This window comes from Primulina huaijiensis, chromosome 17 (genome assembly GCF_012295235.1).
Source record: "Primulina huaijiensis isolate GDHJ02 chromosome 17, ASM1229523v2, whole genome shotgun sequence".
In the NCBI taxonomy this organism is placed as follows: Eukaryota; Viridiplantae; Streptophyta; class Magnoliopsida; order Lamiales; family Gesneriaceae; genus Primulina; species Primulina huaijiensis.
In genome coordinates, this window is record NC_133322.1 from 16,969,201 (window position 1) to 16,983,168 (window position 13,968).

The following is a 13,968-nucleotide window of genomic DNA, read 5'->3' on the forward strand; positions in this document are numbered from 1 at the left end:
AATTGGCACTGGCTGACCTTGGAAATTATCCACCAACATATCACGAACAACAGCTGAACTCGCTCCACGGATTCTCTTTCGTCTCCCAGTCAAACCACATGTGTGTGTATTGCAATATGTTCGAACAGAGAATGCACGCGAATCATTCTTAATCAAAGAGGTCCAGATTCTCCACTTACAATCAGACACTACACATTTTACGGCGTACACCTTTTGACTACTTTTAACCGTCTCAAATTCAAAGCAAGCTTCCAAACTTATTCTAATTAGCTCTTTTTTCACCGCTTCTCGGGTTGGAAACTCTTGACCAACAAACAAGTTTGAACCATCCGTGAATGAAAATGTATCATTATCAATATCCACATCCGCATCCATATTTGCGTCATTGCTTTGAACCAAATTTGCCTCGACCTCAATTGCGTCAATACGTGCTTCATCATATAACTCGTCTGCGTTACTACGATCCACATGCATGGCATCCACATTATGTGCTTCGTCGAAAAAATCACTACTATTATTACGATCCACAGAAACAATATTCAAGTGAAAATAATCATCAAAATGCCTCTGTTCGTTAATATTGCAATTGTTTTCATCAATACCATATCCGTGCACATTATCAAAGGAATCAAAAGAAGCAACACATTCAATTTCAACTTGAAGCACTGGCCTACTTCTCGGACAACCAAGATACAAATATGCTTTCAAATCATGGTCATTCTCTATATAAATTGGTTGAATATTGCACGGCAAATCTAGAAGATAACTCAACCTCAAGTTGGCAGTGTCTTCTACCTTCCCAGCTCTATATAGTTCACTTTTTAAATTTTCAAAATAACAAATATCATCGTCCACTGGAATAGCAACAAACTTTGCATTGGCCCCTGGATTCCATTTATATACGAGCCCGTCCGTCACTTCCCATTTTCCATCAAAATGAACAACAATAACTGTTGGCATATCTACAAAGTGCATAAACAAATATGATAATTAGAATGAGCAAAATTTGTTAATGGTCGACCAAAAATTTTGTTGGTCGACCAAGAAATTATGTCGGTCGACTAAGATGATCACGGTCGACCGACTGAATTTGGGCAAAATTTCATCAATCTTGGTCGACCATTAAGAGTGTGGTCGACCATGAAAATTTTTGATGATCACGGTCGACCGGGCAAAATTTCATCAATCTTGGTCGACCATTAAGAGTGTGGTCGACCATGAAAATTTTTCTTCTTCTAGAAAGATGGTCGACCAATAAACGTTTGGTCGATCAATAAACGTTTGGTCGACCAGTAAGAATTAATTTTGGTTGAAATTCATTTTCATTTTGTCCGTGAACAAAACAATGAACGACACAAATTATAGATCTTAATTTTGGTCGATCGCTGCATGAAATGAAGAAAACAATGGACTGGGTTCAAAGAAAATGGAGCAAACTTACTTACTGGATAAAAATTTTTCTTCACATACAGACGAATTGGTCTTCAAATACAGAAGAATGGGGGCAACATATGTGGGAGTAGATTTAGATCTGGATCTGAGGAATGAGCGCAACAACAGTGTTCAATATCAATTTATTGTAACGCGAAAGAGGTAGATGGGGTAGATGAGTTCTTTGAATTTGGGAAGCTCATAATAGGGAAAATGTAGGTGGAATGAGAAGAGAGAGAAGATAACAATTAATTTAAGAAGTTAAAAGTTTAATTAATGTTTAACATACTAATTAAAAGTCAACTCCTTCTTTTTTTTAAAAAAAAGTCAGACTACTTGTTTTTTAAATCTTTCCTAATTTAATCCCATTTTTTTAATTACCCCATCCCCAAATCTTGTAAACCTGCATACAAGGAGTTCAAACTTCCAAGAATCGGTGCGTTGTTTCCATAGTGCTTGATGAGGATTCGCACAATTGTTCCGAGTGGTAATGTCAGGAAACTCAATTAAACGTCAGCAAAATCGCTATCTACTTGGGCATATAAAATTTTGTAGCTTTCTTTGATTGTGATGACTTTCAAAGAGAACCGAACTGCCTCGGTTGCAGCCATGTTCGTAGTTGAAGGAATGAAGAAATAAAAAATATTGATATCACTAGCTCGATTGCATAAACCTACAGTCCAACAACGCGTACAAAAAATGGTCCAATGTAAAAATTCCATGATTAATTCCGACTTTCCACCTTCATCTGTAAGTGTCCTTTCCTCTTCAGTCCTATCGTCCCCATTCCCTAAGAGGCCTAGGTTCAAATTGATGTCAAGAGAATCTATTAATCTTCGATTAAAAATAGGGAAAATGATTTTTTTTTCTTCCCTTGTCCAATTTTGCTTTTGATCCAATTTTGCTTTTGATCGAGTACAATAATTGTCTTTCTTAGAATTATCAAAATATAATGTTTGGACTACTGTATATTTAAAAAGATTGAGTTGCATAATTACCACCAATTGATCTTTTTGATAAAACGATAATTGTTTGATCATATAATTGATATTAGATTCAAGGTTACATATTTGATTTTCAAATATTGAAACGAGTGTAATTATTAAAATGGATATTGTTGTAGTGCAATAATTGTTTTTAATGAGAGAACCATTGAAATGTGGTGTTTGAGTTACTGTACGATTTAAAATATTAATGTTGTACTATTATCATCAGCTATATATTTTGATGAAACGATGAACTACAAAACTTCTTGAGTTTAACTATGGATTGTTAGAACAAAATCTCTTAGTCTCTTACTAAAAAAGATAGTCTCATTTCTTCTTATTCTTTTTGATTTTGCTTCTAATGCAAACAAAAATAAACAATAATAATGAATGTTAGGTGTAAAATGATGATGAATTTGTTTACAAATACTAAAAAACAATTCTTTTATTAAAAATAAATTGTGCATAAATTTTATGCCAATTTCTTGAGTTCTTTTGCGTTACGTAATCTGAACTTCAACTAATGTTAATGGATTATGATTTCATTTGTTATTGAGAAATCCTATTTTATGGGTTTGAAGTTAAATTGATATTTTTTTGCTTTTTTCCAAATAGGGTTTCTTGATCATATATACCAAAATACTTAGAATAAATATTATATTATAAATTTAAATTTTTTATAAAATATAATATAAATGGTTAAAATATTATAATAATAAATATGAAATTCAAAAACTTAATAAATTCTCCTAATATTCAATTTTATAAACAAAATCGTCTTATTTGTATATTCAAATCCTGATCATTTTGTTTAAATATATTTAATTTATTGTTTTTATGTCTTTTTTTCAAATTTTATATTAATCGTTATATTTGAAATATTTATGATGATAACTACAAAAATTATAAAATTTTATTTAACAATTATTTTATGAGTTTATTTGAATAATAAAATTATTCATGTGCATTCATTACATTACTATTTTTTAAGTTTTCCATGTGCAATGAATATTAATATCAATTAATGAATAACTATAAGAATATTATAACCGTTATGGAAAAATAAAATTAAAATTAAAAAGTAATAAATAATAAATAAAAACTTAATCCATTCAAAAAAATTAAAAGGTTAATAATTTCAGTTATTACTTTATTCATTTATCATGAGAACTCATTTAATTTATTCTATCTAAATATGAGCTAATAGAATATTATCATAAATTATGATTATTTTGCATAATTTTGTTTCAATTATATTGAAAGTTAGTTCTGTTAAGATTGAGCAGTTCATTTATTCTTTAAGTGATTTAAGAATCTAATTCGATTGTCATTTCGATCACCATGTAATAGAATGCGATAGAAAACCTTAACACGAAATTAAACAGAAATTTCTTCAACAGATTCAGGGTGCTTGCAACCTTTAAAAAAATTGATTTATGGGTTTTTCCTAAACAAAATAAGAGTTTCTTGAAGGGAGAAAGGAGAAATTAAAGGAAAATAAAATCTTCAGCTATCAGTTGAATGCATCATTTCTTTTGCTGGGGTTGTCTTGTTAAGAATGGTTTAAGATCATCAGTCAAGGCACTACTGGATGTAAGAGAGGCCTTGATCAGTATGCTCAAAGCATGGCGTGTCATAAGTATTTTTGATTTAGACGATTTTATTTTCTTTTGTTTGTTGTTGGAATCGTTTGGACATTGTTTATCGGAATATCAACATATTCTATGAAGTCTAGCTATTTTTAGAATATTTCTGGTTTAGATAATTTCCAATGTTTTATCCTTCTTACAGTAGAAACAAAAATGTTTTGATTTATCGGGCTTTGTGAGCCTTTAAATATCCGTTAGAGTTTTCCTAATATTGGGTTTGTTTTTCTTATAAGGAGCATTACGTTTCTTTTTCTTATTTTGTGAGCTATTTTTTGTCCCTGATGAGAAGCCAATTAAGAAAATAACATTTTTCTTCTTTATAGTGGTCTCGTAAGTCGTAAGCATATTGATTATCTTTTCAAGGCTAGCCTCTATTTTATTTATGCTGAAAGTTCACCAAGAACTCTTCAAATGAGTAAGAGATTGACAACAAGACTAACTTAAGGAGAATGTGATTCGCTCACAAAGGACTCCCCCTACCACACCCGAGTTAAATGGCGTCTCAGAACGTTTTAATCGAACATTGATGGACATGTTTCAATATATGATGAGATTTACTGAATTGTCGTCATCTTTTTGGGGATTTGCGATTGAGACTACAGCAATGTTGTTGAACTAAGTCTATACAAAGACAGTTGATAAAACTCCATATGAGATATTGATAGAAAAACCTTCCAAATATTTTTTCTAAAGAACATGGAGATGTCATGCTTTTGTGAAGCAGACACTATGAGATAAATTACATAGTAAAGCCAATTTGTGGTACTTTGTAAGATATCTAAAGAATTTCATTAAATATTATTTCTATGATCCAAATGAAACAAAAAGTTCTTCTTTTAAGGAATGTCACCTTTTAAAGAAAAAAAGAAGTTTCTATTAGATAGAATATGTAGAATAATACAACTCGAATAGATTCGAGAACCACCTACTTTGAAATAGTAGACCCACACTCCAACAGCCAGTTGAAAAAACAAAAGCTCTTAAGAGATCCGAAATGGTCTCAAGGTCACCTAAGAGGATGAGCCTGTTTCTTAAAAAAGACCAAGATGAGCTCATTCTTGGATGTGATACAAGAAACTTTAAAGAAGTATTATCTGATACCGATTCATCTAAATGACTTGAAGTCATACAGTCTGAGATGGACTCCATATTCGAACCAAGTATGATCCTTAGTAGATCCACCTGAGGGAATTGTTCCATAGAAAGCAAATAGATTTACAAAAAGAAACTTGGGGCGGATGGGAAGGTAATGACCTTCAAAACAAGATTGGTTACAAAATGATATACTCAAAGCCAATGTATTGACTATGAGAAAACATTTTCTCCAATTGCAATGTTCAAGTCCATTATGATATTGTTAGTCATAACAGCATAATATGACTATGAAATATAACAAATGGATGTAAAAACATCATTCCTTAATGGTGACATTAATGAAGAGATTTACATGTCTCAACTTGAAGGATTCACATTAGTATGAAGTGTGTATAAAATATGAAAACTTCATAGATCTATCTATAGTCTAAAAAAGCATCAAGAAACTGGAACCTCAAATTTGACAATACTATCAAAGAGTTTGATTTTGTCAAAAATTCTGAGGAACCGTTGTATATCAGAAAGTTAGTGGGAGTGCAGTGACATTCCTAGTACTTTATGTTGATGACATACTAGTAATTGAGAATGATGTAGGGATATTGCATTCAACTAAAGTATGATTAACTAGTAAATTCTCCATAAAATATGAGTGAAACATCTTATGTATTAGCAATACTGATCTATATGGATAGATTAAAAAAGATGTTATGTCTCACCCAATCCAGATAAATTGATACCATACTGAGTATATTCTCTATGAAAGAGTCTAAGAGTGAATATCTTCCAATGTGTCATGGTGTAAATCTATCTAAGTCTATGTGCCCTAAGACTGATGATGAGATAGAAATCATGAGTCGCATCTCCTATGCATTTGCTATAGGCAGTGTAATGAATGTTATGATATTCACTCGACTTGATATTATATTTGCATTGAGTGTTGCAAGTAGATATCAGTCGTATCTCAGTCCATTGCATTGGAAAGTCGTGAAGGACATATGTCGACAATACAAATCTCGTTTATATAATGAAAAATGAAACTTTTGTTGGACAAAATTGTATGTATTGAACCTAAAGTGTGTAAAAGGACAATTTTAAGATAAGGAAAAATACTTAACCAAAAGTTAGCTACTATTAGAAGTTTTTGCTTTATTAATTCTTAATAGTATAGCCGTGAATTACGGATAAGTAAGTAATTACGATATTTATTTATTTTTTTCTTATGTTATTAATTATTATCATTTACATCAACGCATTGTAAATTTATATGAAATAAATAAAAAAAATTTTTGTTGTGTTCTATTTTTCGTCATTTTTACTTTATATTCTACGAAGTTATGTTTGTTAACATTAATTACAACCCAATTACAAAATTTTTAGTTCGACTGAAAATATATATTGTTGTTGCTTCTCATTTATTTCTTTTTATTGCATGTTACATAATTTATTAGTAAAATCAATATTGTAATTTTAGTTCTATTTCTAAAAAATTATATAAAACACGCAATACACGTTCAGTATGTGGTTGAAATACTTTTCTAACATTTCCATCAAATACAGCACAAAGATTCGTGAGTTATATCAGTGATTCAGTGTGCTTCAGAAGTGACCTTTGGCCATTTTTCACAAAGGCTTTATTCCCACAACTTTGGAAGAATATGATGCATGTTACGTTTTTTATGTTGGTGCAGATTCGAATCTGCCCCGGTCGACCATTGTCGCTTCGATTCATTGACTTCGTTGTCTCTCGCGTTTGTGTTATTCTCATGCAAGCTAAGAAGTTCGTCAGAAGCGTGGAAGCGAGATACCAAAAAAGGAAACCGATTGTGAAAGCAACTAGAGAAGAATAAGATCCACAAAAGCTTTTGTTAGGAATTAGCCGAAATCACATACGACAATTAGAGCTACGTGACGAGCTTGCTCTTATTTAGGCCATGCAAGATCGCGCAGCACAAACAAGAAAGTAAGTTGCACAAGAAACGAATTACGTTGTTCGGTCTTGAAACGACCTACGTCCACGGGAGAAAGACGATCAGCTCTTGTTATTCAATCACCACAAAGTATCATTGTTTACAAAGGCATGAGAAAAGGAAATAATACTCAAGAGTCTACAATCAAGACTACTTCTCCTTGATCTCTTTTCCTCTCGAGAAAAAACCCCTCACTCAAGCTTGATAACCTTTCTGTCTTTGTATTGAATTGCTCTTCTGTGCAGCAATGAGAAGATCCAAGATTATATATACGCGGGTTGGTCAATGATCCCTTGTCCAGGGACACAGCTTAGCCAATGACTTCTTCAACCGTTATTTGTTGCTCACCTCAAGGATAACAGAATATAACTGATGTAACCAACTCAATGGCTTGTGGCACTCACTGACTCCTTGGTTCATCCTTCCCTTCGGCTACTCCGATCCTTTCTTCATTGTGAGACACTAACCTTTACCTCAACAGTTTTCACAAGGTAGTAATGCTAATTTCGTGAGGGAAACAATTCAAGGCATGAATGATGGATCATGGATGCATGACGGGTAATTTCAAGAGGGTCGTTCACCTCACATCTGATAAATATTAATAGTATACATGTCATTTTTGTTTTCCTTATTTCGAATTTATTCTCCAATTTAGGAAAATTGTGCTATGACATACAATGAACGAGAAAACGATACGTTTAATCGAACTTAAGTTCAGTGCATGAGTTAGAAAGATCAAAACAAATGAGACAAATGCATTAAAAAACTCGGATATAACACATTCTTCGTAAGAAACTAAACTTCAAGCTTCATCGGATTGAGATGTGTCACTGCTCTTGCTTCGACTGTCACTTTAAGAATGGTTTGAGACCTTCGCTTAATGCATAAATTGAGGTAAGAGAAGCCTTCAATATGCTTAAAGCCTACCCAAAAACAATAAAAGAATGAATCCCATTGCATGCAAAAGTTGTGAGAGCTGCGGATCTTTCAAAAAAGAAGACTTTATCAACTTCAACCTCCTTCACCTCGACATCATGTATAGGAATTTTCAAGTGGTTAAGAGTCATTATGATGAAAGTTGAAGATGTAGGAGACACCACCATATCATCACTCACCATAAATGTCGTGGGTCCTTCAACAAAACCGTCTTCGCCTTTTGGGTCGATCATTTTCATTTGAGTATAACCAGGACCAGGGGAGGCAGACCCAAACGATTTGACCCTGTTAGAGTCTTGCTGCTTATAAATCATTGGATAGCTTTTTTTGTCAAGAGAGAAAACCTGATGCAAGGAAAGATAATGCGGAGGAATTTTTGGTTCCATTAAACTACAGATTCTCTTAATATGTTTTAGTAATTCCAAATTATGCATGCTCCAGAACAAATTATTTATGCTCCCAAGACAAGTGTTTCTGCCTAAGAGAGACTGAACTCCTCCTAAGGGAATGGCGAGCAAACTGAAAAGAAGGTCAATGAAGTCTTTATGGGCTTGAGCTAAAAGAAATCTATTAGTTGATTTTTGCACAAGGACTTTCACGGTAATCCTCTTAGAATCTGAACTAATGTGTTTTCTCCTCTTACTCTTAGGTAAATCGTATGCGGAGAACTCTTTTCCTTCATTGGAAGTAGCAGTAGTTGAGCTGATCAGGTGAACCATATCAGTTATCGGAGTTTTGGAAACTAACGATCCCTTGAGCAGTTCCATTATCTGATGAGAACAAATATAAATGAAAAATACGAAAGTGATGAAGCAAAGAGGTGGGAGGAATACAAGAAACTCGATGTAACAAAGATTTACCTCTTTCAACCCAACAATCAGAGTTCTTTCATCGAGTGTATTTGTGTCTTTAATACCATTTGATTTCAAAATTTGGAAAAACGATGCTAATGTATTAGTCCGAATCTGCAAATTATCAAGTAAAAGAAAAGATGATGTTTCCTTAGTAAATACGCTTTCGTCTTCACTTTGGGCTTCGATCTCCAAATCTGTCCTGATCATTGTATTTGCTGAATTCGGACAAAGACATCTCACGCTGTAGTACATGCTTGCACACGTCCAATTGCCACAAACGAAGTACTGGACGGGAGGAGTATCATCAATCTGGAGTTTTAGTTTTCTACATTCGGTTTCGATCTAATGAATTTCTTGGATTGAGCAGCATTAGTTTACCCGCCTCCGACGAGAAATCACTACTATCCAAATTCAATAAACCTGCATACAAAGAGTTCAAACTTCCAAGAATTGGTGCATTGTTTCCGTAGTGCTTGATGACAAGTCGCACTATTGTCCCAAGTGGTAACGTCAGGAAACTCAACAAAACATCCGCAAAATTGCTATCTATTTCAGCGTATAAAACTTTGTTGCTTTCTTTGACCATCATGACTTTCAAAGATAGTTGAATCTCCGTTGCTGCAGCCATGGTCGTAGTCGTAGTTGAAGAAATGAAGCAATCTGATAGAAGATCAATGATAATAGAAACCCGATATTTTTTAATGGTTTATATAACTGTAAAATAGTCTTGAGTAATGAATCATTATCGTTTATTTAATTTACTTTATACTAACATTAATTTTACTCAGTTTCATATCCAACGGTCCAACAACACAAGAAATTGTCCAAATTCCAATGGAATTCCATGATCTTTATACCACAGACTTTCCAGTTTACACATTCATCCGCAAGTGGCCCAAGAATTTGTCAATAGGGAACCACCAATTAATAAGGATAATATATAACTTCTGAGAATAATAGTAAGTCTTCTGCGTGCGTTGAATATCTTCTTCTTGATAAGAACAGACCCATTGAAGGAAACTAAAGAACGACAGAATTTAGCAAAAGAATTTCAATGATCAACTAATCACATATACTTAAAACTTCCAAACTCTCACCGCCAAAATTTTAATCCAAACTAATTGACAGAATAATTTCAAGTAAAAAAGCAAGACAACTTATTAACCAAATACTGCTAATATACAACCAACATACACAGTATAACCAGAGAACATCTACATTCGAAATCCTTCAGCGGTACATATTCAACAAAACCAAACATTTAGTTACACCAAAAGGGATAAAGAACCAAGAAGCAACTAATTCGAAATCAGAAATATATTTAGATCACATCTTATTACAAGTATAAGTTTTTTTATTTGCAATTGACCACTGCTGCCCAGAGCTGCCCCGATGATCTATGATTCCACCCAAAGAATATGGATCAGTAGGCTTGCAAAACAGGCCTCTTCCCGAGCCTCTTGATTTCCCTATCAATTTGGCCTATAAGCATTAATCCAAACATCTTGTAATCACACATCGTAGACCAGAGAGGGTGCATGAAAATCTCAGGAACATTCCCTTCAACAAAGAAATGGCTGCCCCAAGCCAACCCATACCCAACCAAAGGAGCGGCTAACAGAAACCACAAGCAGTTGAATATCAATGCACATATCAAACACATGCTACCGAACAGTGTCCCAAGGAAATGCAAGCGCCTTGTCGCTGGTTTCGAGTGCTGGCTCATGTAAAAAGGCCAGAACTCTTCCATGCTCCTGAAATTCATTTCTTCCAAGTAAAAATTGGGTCTTGCCGTCTTGGTGGCGAAAAAGAACAGAGAATCTTGATGGGCTCGATCAAATTTCTTGAACTAGTAGATCAAGACTGATGGTTTTTTCTGATTTCTTGGCCGGGGATTTATAATCAACGGAAGAAGGAAGAAACCAGAAAACGACTGAGGAAGGTGACGCAATAATTAATGGAGGGAATGAAATGGGAAAGTTTGGTGATGAAGCTGGATCCTCAAAGTTCAAATCTTTGTCGATGAATCGAATCGAGGAATAAATCGTTCGAGTGTCACGGTTGAACCACAGTATAATGTGTTCGCATTATGTTTTGTTTTTGTTTTCCCTTCTTTTTGTGCGATTTAGAAAAATCAATTATTGGCCCAACTATTCAATTGTAAGCCAATTATTTGTTAATCTACAAAATTAGAAATTTAAAATTTTTATTATAATCAAAAGTTGACCATTTTGCTTTCATTTTTAGTCTTTTCTTTCTTGTAATTTTAATTTAACGTCAAATATAACATCTACGTTCAACTCCACAACAACAATATGTGATATTATGTAAATTATACCCGATTTGACGTTGTTATTGTTCAGTGTTAGGTTAGTTTCTAGGAGAAAATTGACTAGAATTGGAAAATCGATCAAATTATCGGACTAATAACAAATTTTGACGATTCAAATTACCAAAACGAAAACAAACTACTTTACATTATCAACCTACTCCTTGTAGCATCGAATTAAAATAAATAAATCGATAAAAATAAAACTTATGCTTTAATTTTAACATTTACTTTGATAGGAAATTATAATTTTCTTTAGGTAGTAATTATAAATTTTTAGGGATGTTACCTTACTAAAGCAATAACATTTAAGAATCGAAATAAATTGGCATTTGTTGGATATAACAAATTTTGACTTAAATGTAATCTACCATCGCGTGTAGTTAAACGCTAACGATCAAAAATCGTGACGAACGTGCTCACGATTAAAATACATTATGTACTCACGATCAAAACACCTGACATACATATTTTATGGCAAAACTACGGGCGGTACACGGGATTCCTAATTCGGAGGTGGATTTTGTAGATTTTTAGTTTTTATTTCCTAAAAATATATTTCTTTTTATTACTTTTTCAACATTCAAATTTGAACATTAGCGTAAGTAATTTCATGTTCCTTTGTTGAGTAATTCATATAAGGAGTATGACCCTAAGATATTGTTTTTGGATATTATATTAAACTTGAAAATTGACTTGACACATAAGGCCCATAAAAATGAGGCTTGGCCCAATGTTAGACTACTCGAACTTGGGCTCCTTTCGCCCGATCACGTTTCTAAAATTGATCGCTTAATGTCTTCGACAAGGTTATGGATCTGGTCCCTGACAACGGTGCAAATGGACGTGGTTTACGAATTTTTTGAGTCGATTGGAAAATTGTAAGATTTCTATTTGAAATTATTGATTTTGAGTCGAACTCGAACATGTTCGAAATTTTTTAAAATCGAATTTGAGGTTAAATTAGTTTGTTTAGTAGTTTTTGAGTCGCTTGAGAGTTTTAATTTTTTTTTATTAATGTAATATAGCTATATATAAATAAAAATATTCTAAGATTTTCTCGAGTTCGAACTCAAGCTCTAATTAGTGTTTAATCCCAGTTAAAAATATTTTATATGTTTGAGATTCAAATCGAGCTCAAATTCTATCTTTAATTTTTTTAAAAATATTTGTCTCAATTTGGTTCTTCTGCGCTCGATAATTTTGGTTCCTGAGTGCTACAATGTAACCGATTTGAACTGAACTTAATTTATATAATTCTAGTGGTTGTAAAGAATTATTAAATTATTATATTGCAAAATATTACGAATATTTACTTCTATAAAAAAATTAAAAGTGTCCAATTTAATTATCATAATTAAATTAAATTTATGACCAAATAAGTAGTTTAATTGCACAAATTAAGTTTTAAATATATGCTTCAATGGGATATGGGATTCTACCACGTAAATGAACCAAACTGCTCATGAGTTATTCCAAGCTCAATTCAATAAAAGCCAGTCTGAGCTTGTAAAATAAACGAATCAAACTCAAGCTTTACAATATTCAGTTCGTTAGCTCATGAAAAAATTCGTTAGTAGGCTCTTGAATCAGATCTTAGATTAAAAAAATAATAATCTTGATATTTAATTTAAGATTTTACACTTTTATTTATGAAAAATAAATAAAAATCTATTACATTTATTTATCATAAAAAAGTTACAAATTTAATAAAAATATTATATTTTTCTTTAAATATAAAATTTATTTTTAATGAATTTAGTTAATATTTAATTTTTTATTCATCAATCTCGTTTGGTTGGATAAAAGTTCGAATAAAATAATGAGTTATTAATATATTGATTAAATAAAACTCGATCTCGACTCGATTACAAAGAAGCTAAACTCAAACATTCAAGAGTTTTGCTCGGCTTGATTATAAACGAGTCAAACTCAAACATTCAAAAGTTTGGCTCGACTTGATTACATCTTAATAATAAAAAGATCTTAATAATAAAAGGACGATGAATCCATATGTTTTACATGTAAGAGACGGGAAAAAGGGGAGATTAAATTTCAAATTCGAGAACAAACATGACAACACTAGCAAAAACCATGAAAACGATCCTATGCTGAGATGCTAAAATGCTGCAATATCTTGCAATGATCATAAGATTATGAGATAAACAATACCAGAGTTCTACACCAGTACTCCGTGTTCCATTACACATGCGAAATGCAAAGTACTCCGAGATTATCCAGAAGAAAGGTCCGGAGATGTGTTTATTTTAAAGAGAACTTCACTAAGATAAAAATTTTACAGTATTTAAAACAATTATGATCAGTGATTACCTTATTCCAAAATACTATAAGCAATCCTTCAAAACTATTAAAAAAAAATCAGCTCACAACCCCATTTTTTAATCTTCTGAGATAGAAGTTTATGGGGTTAGACGCTCAAGTTTCTTGATGTTCTGGATTTGCATTCCTGGATTCAGTCCTTTTGGGCAAGCTTTAGCACAATTCAAAATGGTATGGCATCGATACAGCTTGAACTCATCATTTACAGCATCAAGTCGTTCCGTAGTATATTCATCACGACTATCCATTATCCATCTGTATCAAACACAGGAAATCAGTGTTCAGCAAAAAGCAAAAATTTTAATCATCTTTAACTATCTCAACAAACAACAATTTCAGTGTAATCAATACACCCAATATGGCTACTTCTCAGATATATAT

General features: G+C 32.6%; 4 protein-coding genes across 4 annotated transcripts in view; all 4 read right to left on the reverse strand.

Moving 5' to 3' along the window:
• The window catches only part of LOC140963267 (uncharacterized), an 11,538-nt gene extending 9,297 nt beyond the window's left edge, over positions 1–2,241 (reverse strand). The window contains exon 1 of the mRNA XM_073422555.1: positions 1,835–2,241. The gene's annotated coding sequence lies outside the window, so the exon portion shown is untranslated. The remainder of the gene's footprint in view (positions 1–1,834) is intronic.
• Positions 2,242–8,051: 5,810 nt separating this feature from the next.
• LOC140962651 (uncharacterized) lies at positions 8,052–9,405 on the reverse strand. Its single transcript, XM_073421603.1, has 2 exons — positions 8,925–9,405; positions 8,052–8,834 (listed from the first exon to the last, which is right to left on the reverse strand). The coding sequence occupies exons 1-2, from the start codon at positions 9,168–9,170 to the stop codon at positions 8,052–8,054; spliced, it is 1,029 nt and encodes a 342-aa protein (XP_073277704.1). The 5' UTR covers positions 9,171–9,405.
• Positions 9,406–10,003: 598 nt separating this feature from the next.
• LOC140963362 (uncharacterized) lies at positions 10,004–11,031 on the reverse strand. The gene has a single exon (XM_073422653.1). It carries the CDS (start codon positions 10,681–10,683, stop codon positions 10,342–10,344), a length of 342 nt encoding a protein of 113 aa, XP_073278754.1. The 5' UTR covers positions 10,684–11,031; the 3' UTR covers positions 10,004–10,341.
• Positions 11,032–13,364: 2,333 nt separating this feature from the next.
• The window catches only part of LOC140963662 (succinate dehydrogenase [ubiquinone] iron-sulfur subunit 2, mitochondrial-like), a 1,940-nt gene continuing 1,336 nt past the window's right edge, over positions 13,365–13,968 (reverse strand). The window contains exon 2 of the mRNA XM_073423063.1: positions 13,365–13,842. Coding sequence (XP_073279164.1) covers positions 13,668–13,842 — 175 coding nt within the window. The 3' untranslated portion in view covers positions 13,365–13,667. The remainder of the gene's footprint in view (positions 13,843–13,968) is intronic.